The sequence below is a fragment of the Anthonomus grandis genome, chromosome 7, assembly GCF_022605725.1.
Source record: "Anthonomus grandis grandis chromosome 7, icAntGran1.3, whole genome shotgun sequence".
NCBI classification, from domain to species: Eukaryota; Metazoa; Arthropoda; class Insecta; order Coleoptera; family Curculionidae; genus Anthonomus; species Anthonomus grandis.
This window is the reverse complement of record NC_065552.1, coordinates 20,654,004-20,680,696: the sequence shown is the minus strand read 5'-3', so window position 1 is coordinate 20,680,696 and position 26,693 is coordinate 20,654,004. Positions and strand designations below refer to the sequence as shown.

At 35.5% G+C, this 26,693-nt stretch overlaps 1 protein-coding gene across 1 annotated transcript in view; it reads right to left on the bottom strand.

The window, feature by feature from the left end:
- LOC126738322 (odorant receptor 2a-like) overlaps positions 1-26,693 on the bottom strand; it is a 44,443-nt gene that overhangs the window by 553 nt on the left and 17,197 nt on the right. Inside the window, exons 6-7 of the mRNA XM_050443591.1 lie at positions 214-315; positions 6-161 (exon numbers count right to left, since the gene is read on the bottom strand). Coding sequence (XP_050299548.1) covers positions 6-161; positions 214-315 — 258 coding nt within the window. The remainder of the gene's footprint in view (positions 1-5; positions 162-213; positions 316-26,693) is intronic.

The window sequence follows — 26,693 nt, the reverse complement described above, 5'->3', positions numbered from 1 at the left end:
CTTACCGTAATGCAAACATCATTATTCAAAGGATGCCAATTTCCCATTGTAAAGTAAAAAGGTTTTTGTAATCTTCTAATCGTAAATAACAACATTTTTTGTATATTTACTGGATAGTCTATCCAGTTCAAATCATTAATCGATCCAATCAACTGCAACAACTAAAAAAATTCGTATGTATGTTGTACAGGGTCTAGCCCAAAATGGCCCTACCTCTAAAGTAAAATTTTGGTAGAACCAGCTAATGATAAAAGTTTCGGTAACAACTGCAACTGTAACAGATAGTAGGTATCCAAGCTCGTTCCCTACAGATACCTACAAATAAAGGTATATATTCATACAATTTAATGTGCATTCAATATTAGATAAATGGTATATAACAAATATTAAAAACCCAACAATACAATTGACTGAAAATGTTGCACGTCATTTGAGGGTGAGTTCGCGTTGCAAAATCAAGATGCTTCACATTCGCTTATTCTAACTTAATAGCCGCAAATATACCAGCTGTTTTGGCATGCGGAAAACATCTCGTCCTTTGCCTAGAACCAAAGGTGCGACAAGGATGGACCGAGCGGCGGGCATCTTTGGATACACGTTGATAGTTGGGGATGGTTTCGGAGCAGCGGTCTGCCTAATAGCGTTGATTGAATATGTGGCTGTTGCGGCGAGCAATTAAGGCACACAGTTTTTCTTTTTTTTTAGGAAAACTATTTATCCTAAACATACAAACTAAAACTAGCAAAGATTAAAAATTCGTCAACTCGAGTAAATTGGGCGTGAAGCACGAACTTAACAATATACCTGGACTGCCAATTCAATAAAAAGTAAATAACCACTACTAGGGGGCCGCCATTTTGCGTGATTGTGTCCTTTCTATGTTGGTCACTCTGACAAATTTTAAGTTTGCCAACTGTAGGGAAACAAAACAATTAAAGTTCTTGAGAGGTTATGTTTACAAAAATACAAAATAGAAAGTTGTGTTTTTCTGGTACTTCTTTAAGAATTTCGTTAAAATTTATGAAAGAAAGTAATCCTCACCTAAAATGAGACAAAGTTTCAATCAACTTGGAATAGATGCGTGCACTTTAAAATATTTGTTTTATCATTCTGATAATCTTGAATCTTATAAATCCTAATACCATGAAAATCATGATATTCATTTAAATTTTTGCTTGTATTTACTTAACAAATTCAGTTAAAAACACTTATTTTCTTTCTATTTTTACTATTACAAGTTTTACTTTCCTTCCATGTACAGTATTTTAACATTAATAGGTACAACCATATATAAGAATCAAAATATAGATGATTTTATGAGGGTTTGTAATTATAAAGGGTTTATATAGAAAAAAATATATTATTCTGTCAATAACTCAATATGTTATTCTATTATAAACAAGACACAGACACAGACGGACAATTCACAATAATTCAGTTTTGAGAAACTGAACCAAATACCTTTAAATAAAGATGGTGATACATTATTCACGTATTAAATAAGGAGAAAGATACATAGCCTGTTGCAGACGATATACCCAAGCGTCGTTTACAAATCGTCAAAAACTAGGCAATCCGCTATACTCACACGTCAAATGTCAACTTCATTACCGTTATTTAATATATTTTTTGCTGGCAACACTAAAAATTTTCGGAGTGACTAACATCAAAAGGACACAATCACTATAAAAATGGCGGCCACCATGCAGTGGTCATTTTTGGGTATCGTGGCCATATGCATTAGCAGTCCAGGTATATTTTTAAGTTCGTGTCGTGAAGAAGTGAGTGACCGTTGACGGCCCTGACGTTGACAGTTCATTCCGGTCGCCGTGTTGCCGCATTTCTTCCGGAGCTGTGAACTGATTGAACATGTTTGTGGCGGATGGTTGCAACATGCGCATCCGCCACAGGGCTCCCCCCAGTGAGGAACCCGCTGATGGTTGCGAGCGGTTTTGGTGACATGAGTTTAGCAGCAAACGGTTGGCGTAGGAATGTTCCTCCAATAGCCTATGGGATGCTGGAACAAAGGCCGGTTTAAGGCGGACCATCGAGACTCGTTGTGGTGCATTCCCGACATCCACTGTCAGGAATTTGTCATGTCGATCCAAAACTTTGAAAGGCCCACTATATGGGGGTGTCAGCGGGGGCTTCACTTTGTCAGTCCGGATAAACACATGTGTTGTAGTATGCAGGGCCGGATGAGTGTAAGCGGTACGATTGGAGTGGTTACTGGTCGGTTTTGGACGTAGAGCACCCATGGTTTCACGAAGTCTTTGGACAAAGCTATGTTCAACAGGTGGAGCGGCGCTAGGGACCAGTAGCTGTCCGGGGAGTCGAACCGGTATACCATATACCAACTCTGAGGTAGTACATGAAAGGTCCTGCTTAAAGGTGTTGCGAAGACTTTACATGACTAGGGGAAGGGCTTCGGACCAAGACACTACATCGGCGGCGATAAGAGCGGCTTTAAGGGTGCGATGAAAGCGCTCGATACACCCATTTGATTGTGGATGGTAGGCAGTCGTCTTAATGTGTTGGACGCCTAACGTCGTGTTAAGCTGGCGAAATAGCTGGCTCTCAAACTGTCTGCCACGGTCGATAGTTACGGTTGTGGGCACACCAAAGCGGGATATCCACCCCTCTAACAGCTTGGATGCGACTACTTCTGCGCTGATCTCTTTGATGGGGATAGCTTCAGGCCATCTGGTGAAACGGTCGATAATTGTGAGCAGGTAGCGATAGTCCTGGCTAGGTGGAAGTGGACCCACTATATTAATGTGGATGTGGGCGAATCGTTCATCAGGCATTCCCAATGGTGCCACTGGACTGTGGGTGTGGCGTCCAACTTTGGCACGCTGGCATTGTAGGCACTCTCTCGACCATTCCTTGATCTGACGCTTCATGTTATGCCACACATATCGTTCGGAAATTAGCCGCAGTGTGGCGGCGTATCCAGGATGGGACTGTGTATGCAGCTTGAGGAAGACATCCCGTTGGAAGGCGGCTGGCACGTACACACGTATCCGACCGTCTCGGACTTCGCAGTAGAGAGGTCGCTGGCTGTCCGGCAGGACAATACGCTGAAGGTGTAGAGAGATAGCGGGGTCTTGTAAGACCTGCTGGAGGCCTTGATTGGTGGTCTGAGCGTCAGCAAGCTGGTCAAAATCGATGGTGATAGGGGCGGCAAGGGCGTCCACTTCAGGACACGAAAGGCAGTCTGCGACGACGTTGGCTGCGCTCTTGACATGTCGGATGTTTGTTGAGAACTGGCCAATAAATTCCAACTGGCGAATCTGTCTTGGAGATTGGCGGTCATGTCGTTGCTGGAATGCGTACGTCAGAGGCTTGTGGTCGGTGTAGATAGTGAACTGCATGCCCACAAGGAAGTGGCGGAAGTGGTGAATGCCACAAAATATGGCCAGGAGCTCACGGTCGTAGGTGCTGTAGTTCTGCTCAGTTTTGGACAGCTTTCGAGAGAAGAAAGCGATAGGCTGTAGGTCCTGACCAACAAGCTGCTACAAGACACCGCCGATAGCGGTATCCGAGGCGTCGACTGACATGCTCAATGGTGCATGTGGTGCCGGGAAAACTAACTCAGCGGCGGTGGCTAGAAGTTCCTTAACTCTGGTGAAGGCGCCAATTGCTGCTGGAGGAAGGTCGAGGTCTTGCTGTTTCTTCTTCTGATTGGCCAGCAGCTCCGTTAGTGGCATGAGCTCAGTTGCTGCCCCTGGCAACCAACGTCGGTAGACATTGACCATCCCCATGAAGCGACGTAACTGTCGGTAGGCTGTTGGTCGCGGAAATTCACGAATTGCGCTGACTTTGGTGGGCAATGGTCGGACGCCAGTTGGGGAGACTGCGACGCCCAAAAACTTGGCCTCCCGTGTCCGGAACTTCGACTTCTCCTGATTGATTTGTAGCCCATTAGTTTCCAGGATTCGAAGGAGGGTTGCCAGATGTTGTTAATGCTCAGCTTCCGTAGCTGAGGCCACCAAAATATCATCGATATATACATAGACGAACGGGCATTCTCGGAAAAGGTGGTCTAGGAAGTGCTGTAGCGTCTGAGCGGCGTTTCGCAGGCCAAAAGGCATGCGTAGGAACTCGTAGAGGCCGAAGGGCGTGACCACAGCAGTTTTCTGAATGTCTTTTGGCCGTACTGGGATCTGGTGAAAGGCCTGGGTAAGGTCGATAGTGGAAAAGATGTGCTTACCATGCAGCTGCTTGGCAAAATCCTGGATGTGCGGCACAGGGTACCGATCGGGCTTAGTAACGGCGTTTAAGCGGCGGAAGTCTCCGCAAGCACGCCACTGACCATTAGTTTTCTGCACCATGTGAAGTGAACTGGTCCATGGCGACTTTGACGGGCGAACAATGCCCGCTTGCATCAGATGGTTGAACTCTGCTCGTGCAGCTTTTAAGCGGTCTGGCTGGAGCCTTCGTGGTTTGGAGAACACTGGAGAGTCATGGGTGTCGATGAAATGCTGGACTCTTCCAGGGTCGTCCGGTATCTCGGTCGGCCTTTCGTATAGCGGTAGTAACGTCCGCAACTACGAAGGTCCACTTGACCGGTTGGCCGAGACCGAGGTTCAACGTCAGTTGCCTCTGACCATATGTTCGAATGCAGGAACCGCTTGCAGAATATAAACATATGGAACTCGGTTGTGCAGATTTTCCGTGGCAGCACGCTTATGTCGGCCCCAGTGTCGATGAGAAACTGCAGTTGCAGGGCTTCGTCGGTTATGAAGAGGCGACGTGGTTTATGGGGGGCAACAGCTGTCGCCACTACAGCGCCCTCTGGTCGTTTTTTGGGAAAACACATGGTGGTCTGCACTTCTTGGCTTGTCCCCCAAACCGTCGGTGGTAGTAGCACACAGAGGGGGTCGAGGCATCGGGGCGTTGAGCAGTTGGCTGTAGCTTTCTGTCAAACTGAACTTTTTTAGATATGGCGCTTACTTGCTCGGCCAATTCAGCCACCTCCTCCGAGGTGGATTTTTCCTGAATGGACATAAGAGGAAGGCTTAAACTTCGTACATATTTGTCAGCTTTCTTGGCAAGCTCTTCCAGGTTCCCATCCAGAATCGAAATTACCCCTCAAACTTGGGGCGGCAGGCGGTCGAGCCACAGGATTTTGAGCATTTCTGGGCCTACTTTGTCCATTGCAAGGGCTTGCACTCAATGGAGGAGCTGCGTAGGTTTAAGGTCGCCCAAGGTCATCTCCATGAGCCGATGTATTTTTTCGTCAGTGTTAACGCCATATCTGTCTAGTAAGCGAGCCTTTAAATCATCATAGGATTTACCTGGAGTCGGATTCCGGAGAATGTCAGCCACTTCTTGTAGAACTTCACTATTCAAACTGGTAACGGTGTAGTCGTCAACTGGTCGGTAGTTACCCGTGCTTGACGAAATTGTGCCTCCAGTCGTAGAAACCATAGTTCTGGCTCTTTACACCAAAATTCGGGCGCTTTCATAGCTACGCGGGCGATTATTGCATGATCTTCGTTTGGTTGGGGCGCGGGTGCGGAGGTATCATTTGTATCAGTTATGATGTCGTTGGCCGTGTATAATACGAGTTTCAAAGTATTACGCGAACGAGAGGGCACTAAACATTCCACTTGTCTAGACACGAGGATACATAACCTTCAAGGCGGTAGCACTTTCACCCTCATGTATTTACAGTTCGGGGTCACCAATGTGGCTGTTGCAGCGAGCAATTAAGGCACACAATTTTTCTTTTTTTTAGGAAAACTATTTATTTATCCTAAACATACAAACTAAAACTAGCAAAGATTAAAAATTCGTCAAGTCGAGTAAATTGGGCGTGAAGAAGTGAGTGACCGTTGACGGCTCTGACGTTGACAGTTCATTCCGGTCGCCGTGTTGCCGCATTTCTTCCGAAGCTGTGAACTGGTTGAATATGTTTGTGGCGGATAATTGCAACATGCGCATTCGCCACAAATATTTGGGAAGATGCGCAACCTTATGGACGAAAATGTACCCTCAAATGTACCCGACAATGGGATGGCGACACCGTCGCGTCGGTCGAAGTGAACTCGGGAGTTTTGCCAAGGGCGTGTGCCAGCAGTTGTTGCGTGAGCAGCGTGACGGTTTTGCATAATACGACCTAAAAACTCGGGCGATTTGAATCTTGGCGCTTGAGGGCGGCTTTATAGATCTTTGTGTCATAAACAATAATTTATTATCTTTAGAAGAATAGTCAAAATCTGTTTCTTTAGCATAATACAATTATGCCAGCGATAACTTAAAATGAGTGTGTTCATAGGGGATGTGTTAATAAAAAGAAACATAAAAACAATGATGTGAGTTTCTTTAAGTTCCCAGTGTCTAAAGCAATTGTACTTTTTGAGTGGATTCAGAACTGTGGTAATATGGATATTTTGTTAATGGAGGAGACGTTGCTAAAAGATAAACGAATATGTGAAAATCATTTTAAAAAAAAATGATATTTACATAAGTGGCAAAAGGAAACTACTAAAAAAAATGCGGTACCCTTATCTTGGAAAAGTAAGTATTCTTGTAGTCTTTTTTAATAAATGGTTTATTTATTATGGAATTTTTATTAAAGATATAATAATAAATATTAAATTCTATTTAGTTTTGTTAGAATTTCGAATAAATGGAATTTCTGTATTTTGGCAAGACGTTGTTAAAACGTACTTATTAGATAAATAAAGCTAAACCACAAGAGCATTACCGAAAATTACAGATATCCACATAAATCCAAATACTTGGCAAAAAATTAGAGTTAAGCCTAATTTACACGAGCAAGTAAAACTATCGCAAGTTTATATCTGAGAGCACTTCCAAATAATTTGCATAATGTAAACAGTGTCCGAGCGCTCTCTCCCAGCAAGTAGCAAAGCTTGCGGTCAAGTAGTTGCGTCATAAATTATTGAAGGTCTAAACAAATCAGGACAGTTCTTTAGCAAGTTATAATTTCTTTTTCGTTTTGTTGAAAATTGGGTGCAAGTTAAATAGTGCAAGAAAAGCAAAATGGAGGGCAAACGTGTATGGTCCAAAGAAGATACATGCGGAATTAACAAGTATTTTTGAAGGGTTTCCGGAGCTGTGGCAAATAAAATCAAAAATATATAAAGATAGAAATAAAAAACACCAGTCAGTTTTAAATTATGTATGTTTATTGAAGTTTTACCATTATTTTAAATATGTTTATATTGCCAAGAAACTTCACCTTCCGCCGAAACAAAGTAATCAGGAAATTCTTCATGCATTTCTTTAGCTATTACTGAGTAATTGTGAACATTGTCGTTTTGAAGTGGTAACATATTGTCTCTAGGTAGTCCTTCATTGCGCCAATTTCTCATTTCATCATTGTCACCATCAAAAGTACCAGTCGGCGCATATTCATTTATAGAGGTGTTACGTGACATAAGAAATTTATGGAGGAAACATATTGTTTTTGTAATTGTTATTTATTTTTGCCGGTGCTAGCGGAATGGATTTTCTTAAAATTCGAAATTTAGTAGCTATTACGCCAACTACATTCTCCACGAGTCTGGCTCTCGAGAGACGATAATTGTAAATACGATTAATACCAGGTTGATTTCTAAATGGATATGGTTTCATTAAATATGGTTTAAGCGCAAAGGCATCATCGACAACGACTAAATATGGTACTTGCTTTGTACGCCCAGGTAATGGCTCTGGGGGAGGCAAATTTATTGTATTTTCTTGCAAGGCTGTTGCTAATCCGCTATTATTAAAAACTCCTCCATCAGATACTCTCCCATTCGCTCCAATATCGGCATATGTAATTCTATAATTAGCATCGGCAAGTGCCATGAGAACAATACCATTTGTCCCTTTATAATTATAGTAATAACTTCCACTGCCAGGAGGTGCTTGTATAACAATATGTTTTCCGTCTAATGCTCCCAAACAATGAGGGAAGTTCCATTTTTCTTCAAACTGTTTTGCAATCTTTTTCTATTCTTTTTCTGTAGTAGGTACCTAAAAGTTGAGCTTTTGTTACATTTTGTAGGATGTATCAGAAAAGGGAGCTGAAACGTATTTGCAAGAGTCAAGTCAGGCAACTGAGGTAACGCCAAAGACTGCCATTACTAACAAATGCATAAAAAAGAAACGTAGTGCTATTGACAATTATGCTATGGAAAAAGCCATCACCGAACTTAATAAGTCATCCGATGAATATGATATATTTGGAGAATTCGTTGCTTCTGAAATAAGAAATTTAAAATTTGACCAGAATAAAAGGAAATTAAAAGGAATAATTCACAAAGCTATTTTAGAAATGTCCGAAATGGACGGTAGTGAAAGAAGTTTATCAGCTACCTCAACACATTCACATACATCAGTCAGTTCTAATAATTTTAAAGATCATTTTTATTCTGTTTCATCACCACCACATTTAACCCAATTGACTTAGTCACATTCACAAACATCTTCCACTCTTTAGTACCAAGAATTAGGTAAACAAGAAAAATAAATCGTTTTATTATTTTTATCTTAAAGTATTCATTTTTAGTGCCTCGTTCATTTCGGAAGAAGGAGCCTGACAGCATTTCGGAATTATCGCTGAGATCGTACATACAGGGATACGAAACAGATACATGAATCACCTGAAATCAAAAAATGTTTAAGTTTTGTTCTGGTTTTGTATAAAAAAATAAAATATTTTAGTTATTTGTATTTGAAACTTTTTAAAACTTACCTGTGGCCAAAAACCTCAACGTTAGCGCTAACCGTTCTCTTGGTTTGATGGATTCACGCATATTTGTATCCAATTTTGATATTTTGTCGGCAATTAAATGCAGTAAAAAGTTAAAATCGGTTTCTGACATACGCACGAAATTTTTAAATTTGTTTGGATCTTAACTGGATTCTTAACTCGTCTAACAACATCGCATAAGCGCTAAGAGTAGGCATTCTTGCTATCCATTCTTTCAGCCAAATTCTTTTCCTAGTCTTTTTTCGTTGTTTTTGGAAAATTGTACTAAGGATAACAACGGCAGCTGCATCTCTCTTTCTGCGGCTAGACATTTTTCCGTCTAGCAAACACTATACTGTCTATATGCAAAACCAATCACTCTATCCCATGTATACACCCAAAATCGCTTGCCGCAAGTATTGTCTAGCTAGAGCACTTGCCGATAGAAATTGCTGCAAAAATTTGCTTCAGTATAAACACTTCCACAAGTTACTCTCACAAGTACTATCGCAATTTACTATCTCGTGTAAACTACGCTTTAAACTGGCTGCCCAGGTTTTCTCAAATTCATTTGCAGCTGCAATAAAAACATGATTTTATTTGCATGCAATTGACAGTGATACTGCCGAAAACACTGCAAACTTTTTAAACAACATTAACACCATATTTGACTCTCTCAATAGTAAAACTTTATTTAATTTAAATCCTAATAGACGACCCATATCAAACTCCCCACGTGGTTAAATAACTTAAAATTTGGTCTAAAATATTTGAGCTCAATTGAAGTATATGAAAATAATAAAAAAGGAATAATATTCACTGCATTAACGGATTTATTTGGACCCTTAATTCAGTCCTTGTTTTATTTGAATATTTAACAAACTCTTTTGATTGCCAATATGTTTTAACTAGGCATCTTAATCAGGATCCTCTAGAAAATTTATTTTCTGTTATAAGAAATAGGTGTGGATACAATGTAAAGCCGAGTGTGCAGCTGTTTCGAATTGCTTTGCAATGTAAAATTAATATTAGGTTGCAAAAATCATTAAACAGTGAAAATTGTGAAGATGTCCAAGATTTTTTAAAATTGGACGATAGTCAGACTAGTGAAGAAGTTTTCAGTTCAGATAATTCAGATATTGAATCCCATAACAATGTTAATCATTATTATTCCGAAGTTGCATCTATTAGTACAGTGTGGCAGACGGATCTGAAACACTTCGGCCTGAGGTAAGGGGAATGCAGTAGTGGAGACAACATGGCCGACTTCATTCATAAAATGGACAGTGGCGTGTGGTATTATGTGAAACTATTTAAATTCGATTTAAGAAAAATAATTTTAAAATTTATCAAAATAAATTTTCCTAATTTATTATTCATTTGTATGTTTTATGGTTTTAGAAATAAGTTCTTTTTTTTTGGTATACAGGGTGTCCCACAATCAACGTCACAGGCTATAACTTTTTTATTTTTAACTATAAGAATTAAAAAAAAAATTTAATAGCTATAGGACCCCTAGTCAAAATTACTTAAAAACTACCCCCAAGAAATACATCCCCCAAAAATGAATTTGTCGGGGGTAGTTTTTTTAAGTAATTTTGGGTAGTGATTCTATAGCTATTAAAAATATATTTAAAAAAATATATACCTAAAAATAAAAAAGTTATAGCCTGTGACCTTGATTGTGGAACACCCTGTATACAGGATCGCACGCAAATATCTCTGTTGCTAAGCCGAATTTAAAAACAAAGTTTAAACAAAAGTTGCTAAGGACACAGGGGGCCACGTCACTGCAATAGTACGTGTATTTTGAAGGTCATTAAAAAAAAAACAAAACAAAAGTCAAACGTCGACTAAAATGAGCCACCTGGTATAGATTATAAAAATCGAACAGCATAAGCGTTTTGGCAATGATAAAAGTTCGGTTAAACTAGGAACGGAAATTTTTATGTTTTTTTATGCGAAATTTTCATTTTTTTTTGGTATTTCCGAAAAAGTAAGGTAATTTGAGAAAAATATAAGGTAAATAACTTACCTAATTTTTCGTTTACTGTTATTTATGTTAATGTTTTTTTTAAGTCTCACACACTTCACTGAAACATGTTTTTATTTTCACTGGTGAAATAAGCGAGCTCGTTTTCTTTACCTTCAGCCTCGTATTCACTATCGTCTTCACTACTACTGCCATTAGTGTCACTGTCCTCATTTCCTATTTTGATGACAAGGGGCTCGATTTCTTCCATGATTTGGTCAGTTTCCCAGAATTTATCTTCCACAGTTCTGACGTGCTGGCAAAATTTCTGCCAATCATTTTCGGAAATCGAGGATATAGCATCCTCAGTAACCTCCTTTAAGGTTGTAATGTTAAAATTGCCAGTAGTATTCCGACTTCTTATTAAAAATTTGAGTCTTTCCCAAGCTAATTCAATTGGGTTTAACTCGCATAAATAAGGCGGTGTTCTTAATGGAGTATGCCCATGGGACCTTATAATCCGATCTACTATATAATTTTTTTGGCCACCAGGTGGTTTGTAGCGTAAAACCAAATCGAAAAGATCAAATTTTCTGGCACTTGCATCGTGACTTATACCTATAACATATAGTATATGTACAACATAATAATATACAGGAACTCCTTTCGAAACCTTATTCCACCCCATTTTTTTCAGCCATTTTCTAAAAAAAAAAATTTTTTGCCAATCGATATTAGACTGCAAGGGACAAATTTATTTAGTATTTTTAACCCCTTAACTCTAGCCCCACGCAGGGGTGACTGTCAACCCCAAAATCTTAAAAGGGTATCACTCGACACCCCTTCCTATTTAAGATTATGTGACTATCAAGTCACCTCCGCATGGGGGTTAGAGTTAAGGGATTGAAAATACCAAATAAATTTGTTCGCCTGAAGTCAAAAAACGATCATCAAAAATTTTTGTTTAAAGAAAATATCTGAAGAAACTGGGGTGGAAAGTTTTCATTAACTCACCGTGCATGTACATATTATGTAGGTACATTTATATATTTAAAATTTAAAATTTATCAGGTCAAAAGGCTTAATTAAGTTGTTATAGCTACCTTTCTTAGTTAACCAGGCGACTAAAGCTCTTTTTAAAGAGGATTTTGTTGGGGTTTTATCCTCCTGCACCGAATGATAAGGAGCATTGTCCAGCACTATTACCAAATTGGCAGGTATATTTGGGAGAAGTTTTTCCGTGAGCCATCTAGTAAAATTTTCCCTATTCATTTGGCCATGGTTATCACCTGTGGCCAATCCGGCTTTAAATATTAAACAGGCATTGTCCACAAAACCCTTGTCGGAACCTGCATGAACAATTATTAGCCGACCTAAAATATCATTTAAAATATATATATTTGTCAAATTTAACGGGTCCTTGCCCGTGAAAAAATATATGACTGTAACTTATACACACTGTTTTGTATTGTATGCTTACATGTTGAACTAATATTTTTTAAAACAACAGTAACCGTATCGCTCTGCCAACATATCTTGAACGTCAAATCGTTATCCACCCAAGTTTCGTCCAAGTAAATAATGTTTCGGCCTTCTTCATGATATTTTCGTATTTCGCGAAGATATCTGTATCTCCAGGAAATAATATTGAGCCTCTCCAGTAAGATTTTCCTCTTATTTTAACACGTACTTACGCCAAAAAAAGCCATTTGACTTTAATAAAAGCCGAAGCGTTTCCCTGGAATAAGAAAAATTTGCCTTTTCTTTTAATTTCCTTAACAACTTTCTAGTTGTCAGAACCACTTTATAATCCAGGTAAAATCTGGTGATACAATGCCTAACTATTTGAAAATGAAAACTGTCATCTTTTTCGACGACAGTTTTCCGTGGCCGTTTTTTCCCTGGACTGGCTAACATTTCATTAGGGTTATTTTGTCACCTTTCTTCATCTTCCTTGTGAATTTTTCTCACAGATGATACGGAGACTCCGGTATAAAGGGAAACGCGATCAAGCTTACACTTAAGAGGCAATTTCATCGAATTATGTGCAGCTTCTTCATCGCAAATCCTAATAACAACATTTTGAATGCATAGTTGGTATACAAAAAGCAATAAAATATAATATAAACTACTGTTTTTTTAGGAGGCACAATGTATTTCACTTTTTTTTTAAATAAAGTATTATAACTTACCTGTAAACGTTTGCTATCACTTCCCTCGTTTGACTATGAAGGACCTTACCCTCAGTGAATTTATTCATTATAATAAATGTTATTATTCGTATATATGTAAACAATAATAAAACAAACTAAAAAATTAAATATTAGGAATTTCATGTAAGTAATAAAACAGTGAAATCAGTTTTTTTAATTAATAGCCACAAATAAAACAAAATAATAAATAACATATAAAATAAACGGAATCCAAAAATGAACGATAAAACCTACGCCACTGTCCACCCTTCAATAGTTAGTAATCAATGTTTTGAAACGGCAGCAAGCATTGTAAACAGGTGACAGAGACGCTGTCCAATGAACTGTCGAAATAATTCATAACAAAAACACGTGCGGCGAGGGAAACCAATCACAAGCGTTCAGGTTCATAATGGCTGACCCCTATTATACAAGAAGTAGAGGAGTAGAAGTAGGAATGTAGAGGTGGAATGTAATGTTGCCAGATTTACTAAACATGATCCATTTTTTGGACAAACATTTAATTGTACCATATTTAATGCGTATTAAAGACAAAATGGAATAACTATTTAAATTATAATTCTTAACATTTTACCCTCTATATCTTGTGATTGTTAAAAATCTTATTGCATATTATTAGAAAGTAAGTCCCGCACAATTACGGTTTGAGGTTAAATGTGGCAACGTCGAATATTTTGGCCCACATTCCTGCCGCTGTTTCAGATCCACTTGCCAGACTATAGCTCCATTTCTTCTGATCTAAAAATCTCAAATTATTTTAATAAAACAGTAAGTTTGGAAACGTGCTCTAATGTTTGTCTCTGGAATTTTCGCAAAAATGTTAATAGTGAAAACAAAGTGTGAATATTTTTTGAAAAAAGATAAATCAGAAATAAGTGGTAAGAAAGAAATATTTTTAATTAATAAAAACTTTGCTAAATCAAATAATGTATCTTCTCTAATAAACCCATCAGACGATTTTTTAAATTTATGTCAAAACACAATAAAATCCTTTAATGAACCTTATCATACTCTAAAAGTAAATAATAATATATGCAGGTCAATTAATAAAATATTACTAGATAAAATAAATATAAATAAACCAAACCTATGACCTCAGCATAATGATAAATTTTTGCATTTGTTAATTAATACTTTGATTTATAACAACTAAAATGGGAATCTCAAAATCTTATTAGAAAATCTTTAAGTATTTTCAATAATTGTTTTTTCATGAAAAAGATAAAAATAAAGCCTAAAAAAACATGGTCTTAAAACCTCATCAACTAATTTAAGGTTTCTACACACTTGAAGAAAATATACCACTAATCTCTAGCTTCATACTTCTTCTAATACATACGGAAAGATTTATAGGAACACAAAACGAAATGCTAAGCAACTTTATTATGAAAATAGAGTCTATAAAGCACGCAATAAAGTAAAGAAAAACTGGAGTATTTTTAATGAACTGAGGGGTAATTTCTCAGTCAGGTAAATTTCCAATTAATGCAGATAATCTTAATCAGTTCTACTGCTCAGAAGCAGCAAGACTGAAAAATCAAATAAGTCGTCAAATAGAATATCTATCGTGTACTCATAATATCTCTATATACCAATCGTTTTATTTGATACATACTGATCTATATGAAATCAAGAAACTGTTAAACGAAATAAAAACACACCTGGGATTGATGGATTGCCCATCAGAGTTTTGCAGAGTTTACCTGATTAAGCTCTGGGCTCAATGGTATATGATGCCATAAATGTTTCTTTTGATGCTGCAATGTTTCTAAGTAATCTTACGGTTGCCCTTGTGATACCTCTTTTTAAAGAAGCGAACCAAATGACCCCATAAATTACAGACCAATTTGACTTTTGCCCTGCCTGTCTAAGGTTATTGAGAAACTGGTCATAGTACGAATAGTAGCTTTTCTAACTAAAAAAAATAACATATTAAATGAATGTCAATTTGGTTTTCGAGAGCGCACTAGCACGAGTAATGTTTTCATTCCTAGAGAGATTATATTTGAGCTTGAATGAAGGTCATTTTGCTGCAGCGGTATTCTGCGACTTCTCTGAAGACTTTGACAGTGTCAACCATGGAATACTGCTCGGTAAGCTTTCTAGATATGGGTTAAGGGGAGTTGCTGTAGAATTGTTTAATTTTTTTTTGTTAGACAGAAAACAGTTTGTTTGGCCAAATGGCACTTTGTCTGAACTTTGTGCAGAAGCAGGGTTCGGTTCTCGGTCCCATTTTATTTCTATTGTATATAAATGATCTGGCGTCTCTCCAGATAAGATGATTCTTCACTATTTTTGCAGATGACACCACAATCTTATGGGCAGACAATAATAAAAGCACATTAACAAGAACAATTTCTGAAGATTTATTAATGCTTAAACAGTGATTTGATGTTAATCTGTTGTCTTTAAACATAGATAGGACTAAATTGTTAAGTTTTTATGTTCAGACCAGTTCATGATTTACAACAAAGAATTGGAAGTGAATAATTTTAACAGATTTCTTGGAATCGATCATAAACCTGAAGTTTTATGGAGATATGTCAGGAGGCAAAAACTGGACGATGTCATGCTGTTAGAGTGGTTTTAAATGAACTTTTTTGGTTAAAAATCACCTACAGTATGGAATAACATTTTGGAGTTGCATTAGTAAACGGCTTTTTAACTCGATGTTTGTTTTTCAAAAACGAGTCATTAAATATATGTGTCATAAATCTCGACAGGACATGTAGACCCCAATTTAAAGATAGTTTCCTTCTGTTGCTTGTTTATTGTTCAGTCTGCTTGCCTAATACACAAAAAATATAAATCGTATCTTCAAAATAATGGCTCCTTAAAACATTATAATATCAGAAAAACTAAGAGAACTAACAATTCTCTTATTTACTTGAGAATAAAAATTTTTAATCATTTTCCAAATGTCATGAAAGTCTCTAGAAGTTCTCCTCGCTTCAAAAAGTCCTTAACGAAACTTCTTAAAAGCAAGTATCTTTATAGCCTTAGAGTTTTTTGAAGACAGTTGGGAATAGGCCAATAGTATATAATTAGTTTTTAGTAAAGATGTAAAGGTAATAGATGTAAAGAATTTGTGATGTTACTCTAAAAATTTTTTAAGTCGTCTTGCTTTGAAATTTAAATTAAATTTTGTGTTATTGTTGTTTGTATGTTGTATGTTGAACCCACTATTGTATATTGTTTTTAAATGATGTATCAGTAATATGTCGATTAATGTGCCTATTGTATATAATAAGAAGTACCATGTCAACAAGTAGGTACCTTGTATTTATGAATAAAGCATGTTTTGAATTTTTTGAAATTCGAAATTGTATTTAAAAGAGAGAGAGGTATATAATATTTTATATGGATAATTCCAACTACTCACTAAAAATTTAAGATACCTCGTTGAAAAAGTAATTAAAAGGGTTATTCAAAATTGCAAGTGGCCAACATGTCGTCGACAAGAAGAAAAAAAGTTGATTATGGCTCTCTAAAGACGGAACGTCGTATTTAAAAGTTAAAGATCTTAACTTGTAAAGGACAGAAAGTGGTGACAATAATGTATAAATTATTTTATTTTATATTTTCAATTACCGCCAGAAAAAAATTAAAAACGATTTTGCCAAATTTCACTTTTTTCCTGAATACAGTAACCCCTCGTCAACCGCGGGGGTTCCGTTCCAGATAGGGTGCCGCGGTTGGCAAAACCGCGGTTAGCGAGGGATTTTCTAAAAACAGAAGAATATAAAATATTAATGTGGAAATACGTAATTAAAACACCAAACTTACTTATACATATGTATGTACAGGGTGTCCCATTTTGGGTACTTTTGCGGGGTATCTCCGCGGTTTTCGCGACAGTGTGCTACTTTTCCGTGAAAATAACGATGCCGTTAACAAAAATTCCAAAGCCCTCTTAGTTTTTAAGATATAGGCCATTTTTGAAAATTCGACATTTTCGGACCCCCCTTGTATTTCGGTTATTCTTTAACTTATCGAATATGTAAAAAAACAGTTTTATAGATTTTTTTTTGTAAAATGCAGTGGCGTAGATTATTTTTTTTTAATATTTACTGTTTTTGAGTTATAAGCCAAACTTATGTTTTTTTTATGGAACACCCTGTATATATATGCACCAATAAATTTGTCTTTTTTTTTACCTTTTCAAAAATATATAATGATATGCGCTTTTTCTTTAAGAAACATACAAATAAATGACAATTTTCTAAAATTAAGGACATAAATTTATTAGTAGGCCATGAATAACAATAACAAAGATAAAACTTAGACAAATCACTAACAAAGAATTGGATTCATTGCAAATACATTGGATGCAATCAAAATATACCTATTGAGACAAAAGCATATTATTAAAAAAAATACACTACAACAGTATAGCTCCAATTTTTACAACATAAGCTTGTTTTGTAGCATAAAGCAACAAAATATACAAAACAAAAAACTCAACTGTATTTAACAAAAAGAAAAAAAAATTAAAGGTAATGTTCAAAATAATGACCATTCTCTCGAATGCAAAATTGGCACATTTTTGTGATTCTTTCAATGGCATTAAATAGAACCATTGGTCTCCTTCGCAGATTTTGAAAGGCTAAGTTAATTGCCTCTCGAAGTTCGGCAATTCCATCATAACGTGTTTTATACACTTCATTTTGTAGATACCGGATTACAGGTCCATTGGTACCTATCCATCTTTGCGGAAAATTATTCTCAAGAAATTCCCTTACTAGCCTTGAATTATGACTAGGAGCACCATCTTGTTGTAAGTAAATTGCATTATATTGTGCTAGCGGAATATTTTGTAGCAGTTCAGGAATAACTTCCTCAAGGATATCTAGGTATCTACGTGCTGTAAGACCTCCTTCAAAAATCCGATAAACTATTTTTCTGCCCAAAATAAAACAAGACACTCCAACTCCAAAACGTCCCTGTTGTGCCCTTTCGAACAGTAAATACTGATTTTCTGTTTTCCAATTCCTGGTATTGTGACGATTCAAAATACCCGCACAAAAAAACATTCATCTGACCAAATAACAAGTCTGCCGAACAAATCATTAGCTTCGATTTGTTGTAGATACCACCAGCAAAACAGTGCTCGGTGCTCAGCATCGCCAGGATGCAACTGTTGCACAATACTAAACTTATACGGATGATACTTGTATTTTTTTAGGATCCTTTGAGCATTAGTTTTTGACACACCAATATCTTTCTCAATTTTCCTGACGAAGGTGTTTGTTCAATATATCCCAAAACATCTATTTCTTTTCTTTCCCTATTCTCCTTGTTATAGGTTTTCGGACGCGGGCGAACAAAGGTTCCGTATTCAACTAAATTTGCTTTTAAGCGAGCAAATATCTCAATAAAGGGTTGTCGCCTCTCTGGATATCTAACGAACACAAACTTATAATCGTAATTTAAATTTTAGTACCCATTATCGCTTACTTACCTTTGAAAATATAACGCCGAAGCTTCTTCAGAATTTTCGTTACTTTGTATAAAACATACCAACATATCATATTTTTCGTAATTTTCATACGCTGCCATTTTTCAAAGAATTTATTAAATAAAGAAAAACACAAATACTTACAATATAAATATTTGACTTAAGAAACCGTAAAATATAAATATTTGACATTTAGTTGACTTTTGTTTTGTTATCAACAAGAGTCATGGCCTACTAATAAATTTATGTCCTTAATTTTAGAAAATTGTCATTTATTTGTATGTTTCTTAAAAAAAAGTGCATACCATTATATATTTTTGAAAAGGTAAAAAAAAGACAAATTTATTAGTGCATATATATACAGGGTGTTCTATTAAAAAAAACATAAGTTTGGCTTATAACTCAAAAACAGTAAATATTAAAAAAAAAATTATCTACGCCACTGTATTCTACGGAAAAAAATCTATAAAACTGTTTTTTTACGTATTCGATAAGTTAAAGAATAACCGAAATACAAGGGGAGTCCCAAAATGTCGAATTTTCAAAAATGGCCTATATCTTAAAAACTAAGAGGGCTTTGGAATTTTTGTTAACAGCATCGTTATTTTCACGAAAAAGTAGCACACTGTTGCGAAAACCGCATCACGCTAACATTAAAAATAACGGAGATACCCCGCAAAAGTACCCAAAAGGGGACACCCTGTACATATCTATATTAAAAGTAGATACATAATGATTTTGTTATAAACGTATACAACTTTTTTTCGAAAATAATGTAAAATTTTGGGCTGCTTCATTTTTTTGTGAGTTCTTTTTGGATTTCCCTATACGGATGCAGTAGCCCATTCAAACCATTTGAAATCTTTAGGCTTCTTTCTAGTGAAGGGTCTTCATCATAAAGTAAATCTTGCAACCACACTAATCACCAACTTAATTTGCTAATGAATGTAACTTAAATGCGTAACTAATCACACGCCACGTCGCGCCGTGGCTGTGCGTTCCGCGAAAAAGGCAACAAAAGATTTAGAGAAGCCGATTTCGCAAGACAAAACCGCGGATAATCAAAACCGCGGTTGAAAAAACCGCGATTGGTGAGGGATTACTGTATTAGGAAGTATTTGGCATTTTTCAAATTTTTAGATTGCATTTATTCAACCATTATATTGCGCAACTTTCGCCTAATTAAACCATCTACTGCTTATCCTTATTTTGGACATCCTGTATAATCTCGATGAAGCTCTTCATACAGTTAAACAAAATATTTGTTTTTTTTCTTATTAACTTTTTCTAGTTTTAAGTATGGTTATAACAATTAGTAATTAATTAGTAACAATTAGTAATTTGTGATTTTAATTTTATGTTAATTTCAGTTAAGATAGATATTTATTTTTCAATATTTTTGTCTAAAAAAAGTGTACTTCACAGATCTCACTACCCTACACAATTTTTGAGATATTGGCTGGTTTCACAAACCCGTATAGTCAAAAATCACATGACATTAGGGGCTACTTTTTGCAAAAAATTATTGACTCTAAAAAACTATAGTACTGTATATAGATATTAAATCTGATTAATTATTTAATTTACTCTTTATCTTTACGTGAAACTTACCTATATCCTAAAAATCTGCCCCATATATTTTGTGCATATTAGTTTTAAGTAAATTTAAAAACTACACTCTTGAACACAGAATGAAGAAAGCATCATGTTAGAATTGTAACTTTTTATTTCACATTTTTGTTAATTTTCTAATTAATAAATAAAAGCTTATTGAATTTTTGTTTTGTTTTCATTTATTTATTTTTGTCTCAAAAAAGGATTTTGGTAAGTAATTTATTATTTGTTAATAAAATTTAAGTTGTAAGAGATTTCAGCACCTTCCAATACATTACTTGACCACCTAAATTACGCCATTATATTGTCTTGTTATCCGATTTATCCAGTTATTTATGCAAGATCACAGCGCATTTAAATATCGGCTATAACAAAATAAAAGCCAAGTCCACGCGGCTTAAGGCTTAGTTCAGATTATAGGCGTTAGACGCGCGTTCAACCCGCGTATTTTAAATGCTGATTGTACACATGACTGCGTTTATTGAGCGTTAATATCATTTTGTTGGTCATCTAGAATGGATGTGAAAGAAGCCATTTGTTTGTGGATTGCGTATAGAAGAATGAGACATCGTAGAAGAGAAAGGGCATATTGGGTTCATCCAATTTTAAGAAATAGACTTACTTTAAGTTTATACGTGACTCTCTATCCAAGTCTCAGAAGTTATGAACCTAAGTTTTTTAATTATTTTAGAATGTCGATAAAATCTTTTGACTGAAAAACTCATTGTTACCCTAAGGTAAGTAATTACTTTTCTATTTTTTAATTCCCAAAGTTGCATTAATAATAGGTTTGTTCGCAGAACAATCAAAGTAAAAACCCAAACTAATAACATCAGCAACATCTAGAAAACGAAGAAAACTAAAAACATTATTAACAATATCAAGAAAAACATAAAAACAAACAGTAACTAAAAATATTTTCAAATCAAAATGGCCTGTATTCGAGTAACAATCTCTTACATATCGAATAAATCGATTTCTGATGAATCCTTAGAGTTTTCATTAGTATAGGTCGATGAAAGTGATGGCGATGGAGCTGGAACTGATACGACCGTGGCCGCTTGATTTTGTTCATCAATACAAGGAGCATGAATCTTATTTTTCCGTGAATATGAACGACTATCATACGGATTAGTATTATACCCATATTGCGGATATCCAGAATGGGGCATACTCGTATTGTATTGTTCGCCGTAGGATGTGAATGGATAATTTCTTGATGATGGCGTTTCAACAGGATATACATTCTTGGAAATCGGCTCAAGCGGTTGCAGTTGCGTAGATTGTTTTTATAAAATTAAGTTTTAAATGTCAATTTTTAGTTTTAACCGCAAGTTTTCTGGAACTTTTTTAATCTCGCTATATAGGGATAGACAGAATAACTTATCTTCATCCTCCTCCTTTTTTTTTTGTACAGTTTCTGTTCCGTTTAAATATTTTTCTATGATATTAGCAAAATATTCATCGGCTGGATGGAGCTTTAGCCTTTTTGCACTTTGTTTCTGCTTGGGATATTTAATTGTAATACTGTCATCGACATTTTCCAAACTTGTATTCGGGATCTGATCATCGCGATCGTTTATTTCAAAGTTGGTGTCCGTAACATTTTTTGAAATTGTTGCTTGTAGAAATGTTAGTCTGTTGAAATATAAATATTTTGTTTTTGTAGAAGCATCTGATCCTGATTTTAAGCTTTTGATTTTCTTGGACTCCCTTACGTAATTGTCGCGCAAGCTTTTCCACTTTTTTTGAAATGTTGATCCTGAAAAGAATAATATTATTAGAAAACTGTGGTACAAATGAAGCATTTTCACAAGTTCTTATCTAACTTGCGACGCGTGTATTCATGTCTGTTCGGTTCAAATCTTGTTGTAAATAAATGTGTAAAAAAGTGAAAAATATAAACTTTTGCTAGGGTAGACTTTATCTGATTTTTACCCACTGGGCCCTGATAAAATATTTGTTTTTTATTTTGAAGGTACTTAGCAAGTGGCTGTTCGATTGCAGAACTACACTACGGATACAAAATTGGAAAATCTACTTTATCTGGAATAATTCAACGTGTATGTCAAGTAATATGGGATACATTGAAGAATCTTGTCATGGAACAACCAAGTAGCGCGAAATGGATGGAAATTTCGACCGGATATAAAAAACATGCAAAGTTCCCGAACTGTATCGGAGCACTAGACGGTAAGCACGTGCGAGTAATACAACCGGCGCACTCGGGTTCAATGTATTACAACTATAAAAACTATTTTTCTTTGGTTTTAATGGCATTATGTGACGCTAACTATTGTTTCATTTGGGTTGATATCGGTGTTTACGGAAAAGCCAGCGACTCAGGAGTTTTCAAAGAATCTACGTTATATGAAAAGTTAACTGAAAAGACACTGGATATTCCTCCTGCAGCGTCAATAAAAGGAAATGAAGGAGATAAATTGTCATATGTTATTGTAGCCGACGAAGCTTTCGGAATGATAGAGAATTTGATGAGGCCATATGGTGAAAAAATTTTACCTTATGAGAAAAAATTTTTCAATTATCGCTTAACACTGGCGCGTCGTTATATTTAGTGCACATTCGGCATTATGTGCAATAAGTGGCGAATATTACATAGACCATTGGATGTAAATATAGACTTTGCGGAGAAAATCGTTAAAGCCATAATATGTGTTTTGCAAAATTACGTACGAATAATGATGGTTACAATTATGAAGATACACTCAATACAGCACCACTGACAAATTTAAAAGGGCCACACACTGGACGCATTGTACGGGATGCAGATATGATTCGCACTAAATTTACAAATTACTTTATAAATGAAGGAAAAGTTGAATGGCAAGATCGAATGATTTAAATGTATATTCATGAAATGAAAATAAATAATATGCTTACCTAATATTTTCTTTTTTTCATCCGTAACGTCATTATCGCAAAAAATCATAACCATTTCTTCCCATGCCTTTCTTTTTGCAATTTTGTTGACATATTCCTTTGAATTCATATCCCAAATCGCAGGCCTCTTCTGAAATTCGTCGATAAATAAATCAGTATTAAATATTTCACTTTCCATAATAATAATTATTATTTATACCTAGCTACTGTACTTCAACAAATTGAACACTACGACTACTAACGAGGTCTTTAATACGATCTCAATGAAACAACCGAACTTATTAAAATTGGCGTCACAGAACACAAATATATAGATTGGCGTCTCAACCACAGAAAACAAAGAGAAAATAGAAAAAAAACCTGAATGGCAACCTCTGCTGGAGATGGTACTTCGGATCACATCCACTGCGCGCTACCGTCGGCGTTACGTCCTATGAAAATTAATCAATAAATTAATGCTTTAGTTTTTTTTGGGTAGATGGCGGTCGCGTCTCTCGCGTCATCAGTGATTCACAGAATTGTTTATCCTTCAGTACTTCAGTCGAGTTCTGCTTCTGCTTTTTGACCTAAACTTAAATTAAAATGGCCCTTACTTAAAATTGTGTGCAAATTTGCTCCAGATTACAGCTATTTTGAGTATTATGTGGATTACAGTAGTACAAATAAGTAGTAAAGTTTAGTGGTGAAATTAGAGCCCTATAGAGATCTGCGATTTTTCAGGTAAGATTACTTTTTTTCCAAGAGAGTGGTGCAGTTTTGTTGTTTTAAATTTACTTTTCTTTATTATCATTACATTTTGTAACTAGGTATATGTATTTTAGTACTTATACAGGATGTTGCAGCGCCAGACGGGACATAGGAAATCCCATGTAATTTTTAATAGGGTCAATATTGACTTCCCCAATTATTTTAGAGAAAAATGTATTGAAAAAATTTAAAGAGCACCAAAATATGCAACCTACAAAATAAGTTTAATTATTTTTCGTTTGTCCGTTTAGGAGAAACAGCCAAAAATCTTAACGAAAATTTGTCTTTTTTTATTGCCTCGTATTCACAGGTATGCCAGCCAAAATTTATTAGGTACCTTGACAGGTGGTAAACATCAAATAATTTGTCCTAATAAGTTCACTGCATTAAAATGCTAAATTAAAAAACTCAGCTAACAGTTACAACACTACTGAAGAAAGTGTACTTACTAATAGTTAACTGGTTTTACCAAGGCAATAGTTACCGAGAAATTTTGAATAATAATTTAATTAAAACCACAATGTTATTATGACTTAAGATAACTTAACTTGGCAGTTTACCTTTACCTAACTTTCTCACCTTGAGCGATATCTGTAAGTACGGTGTGACAAAAAAGACGAAATTTTCACCATAACTTTTCGCCAATAACTTCTAAAACTGCAACACCCTGTATATACCCTATACCTTCATCATTTTGTTTCTTAACTACCTACTTAATATTGTATTTTTAATTTTTTTTAGTGCTCCGTAAAATCATGCTTACTCCTGCTCCTCAATCTCACCGAAAGAAATGTTGTGTTGTTGGCTGTAAGAATCAAGATAACAAAAGGCATCGATTTCCGAAAAATGAACCTGAATTATATGATATATGGATATCTATTATCAAACCACCCAATTATGATAAGTTAACCCCAGAAAAAGTTTATAACATATATTTTGTTTGTGATGATCATTTTGAGATGTCTTGCAAAGTACGAAACACCAAGAGAGGACTTAAAAGAACAGCAGTACATACAGTGAATGTCACAGATATATAAAAAATTATCAAGTTTAAACTAAAGCCCAGTTCCCACCTATGACTGCCCACCCCGACTTTTTTTCCCCAGGGGGAGAAGTCATGAGTATCCTGTCCACACTATTTTAGTCCGTGCGGTTCACAAAAAAGTACCGCAAATTGGAGTAGAAGCATGTAACTTACCATAGTTGTTATTTAGGCCATTTAAAATGATTTGACCTGCAGCACCTAAAATTTCACCCCATAGGGTCAGCAGATTTCACCCCTATTTTGAAAAATGGCAAAATTTTCAAGAAGTTTTAAACATATCTATTTACACTATTGTAGCTTGCATTTGTTGAAAATTTTACCCTTTTTTTTCAAAATAGGGGTAAAAACAGCCCCCTATGGCTGAAATTTTAGGTACTGCGGGTCAAATCATTTTAAATGGCGGATGGCCTAATTAACTGTGGTAAGTTTCATGCTTCTACCCCAATTTGCGGCATTTTACCCCATTTTTTCAGGGTGTCTAGTAAGTAATAAACCAAAAGAGGTGATAATAAAGTAGGACATTTTATACAGCATAAGCATCAAATTTCTTGTTAAAAGTATGTTATACAATACTTAGAAACAATAAAGATATATGTATGTATGTATGTATTATAAACTTTTTCATCAGAAATGACCTTGCCTCTCCTCCATTTAAGTTAATTCTGTGAGGAATTTAATTTGTAAGTCTTTGTAGGTACATAGCAGATATTATAATAATTATTATTAGTGAGTATACTATACAAATAATAAATAAAATATTTTTGATGTTTACGTTATTTTTGTTTCTTTCAATTTTTTTAATAGATATGTACATAGGCTGGTATTTAAAAATTTAAAAGGTTTAGAGGCTAAAATTAATAATAAGCAAAAACGATTTTTTTCCAAAATATCTAAAAGAACCGGTGGGCTTATTTTTGTTGGACACACAAATAATATATGTATGTCTAAATATTATCCTAAATTATAACTTTTCTTTTTTTAAATTCAGTCTGCAGTCAACTATCATAAAGAAAGAACAAACAAGCTTAACAATCGAAAAGTTTTAAAAATAAGAAAATGAAAAAGGAACAACGAACTCTCAAACAAAACATAGAAAATGCAAAAAAAACTCATTAAACACATTAAACTTTTTTTATAAAAGGTACTGGACTCTGCCACCTCATTTTATAATATCTTCATTATCTATTTGATTAAGTAGAGATCTTTCTATATTCATAAGCATGAAAAATTGAAGCAAATTATCACTTAATCTATTTCTTAGTCTATTCTTAATGTATTTGAGAATGGAAAATGATCTCTCACATGACACCTGGGTTATTGGCAAACTCAAAATGTATTGATACACCGTTGCTAAGACTGAATACGCCTCCTGATACAAGTTATATTTTAAAATAGCAACGTAACAGCAATACACGCAATCCCTGCAAGAGCAAACTGTAATTGTATCTTTCCAATCTTCTTGCACATCGACTCTATCATCCTTCCCTTCACTGTCATCGCTATCGCTACGATTGGAAATATCGATTTTAGCAAACGTTTCTTGAAGAGATAATGTAAAGGTCCCAGTTAGCAGCAAAACTTATTAACTCTTCCTTAATTCTGTCAGGCGTCGCCTTGTTATTAAATTTTGCAACTAAATTAGCTATCAAATGCATACTTCTGTCAGGTAGCGAGCTGTTTGCCTTAATTTATTTCTTTAAAATATGCTGGATTAAAAATAGCTAGTTCAGCACAGAGATCTATATTCTGGGCATACCTGTTCGACGTTGACTCACATACCATATCCATAATCACATTGTATGTTTTAACCTGAAAACTTTTATGTTCGTCTCGAGGAGCTTCAACAGACGTATTTTCGTCAAAAAACTTTTTAACTCGTATTTTTCTTGTCTTCGATCGTATTCTAATTCAATGTCCAATTGACGGTCATCTAGTTCGTCATTAACTGAAGACATGAAATCACTAACAGATTTTGTGATCCATTCCATATCCCTCTGAATGGCTTTTAAATGTTGTATTGATGTCTTAATCAT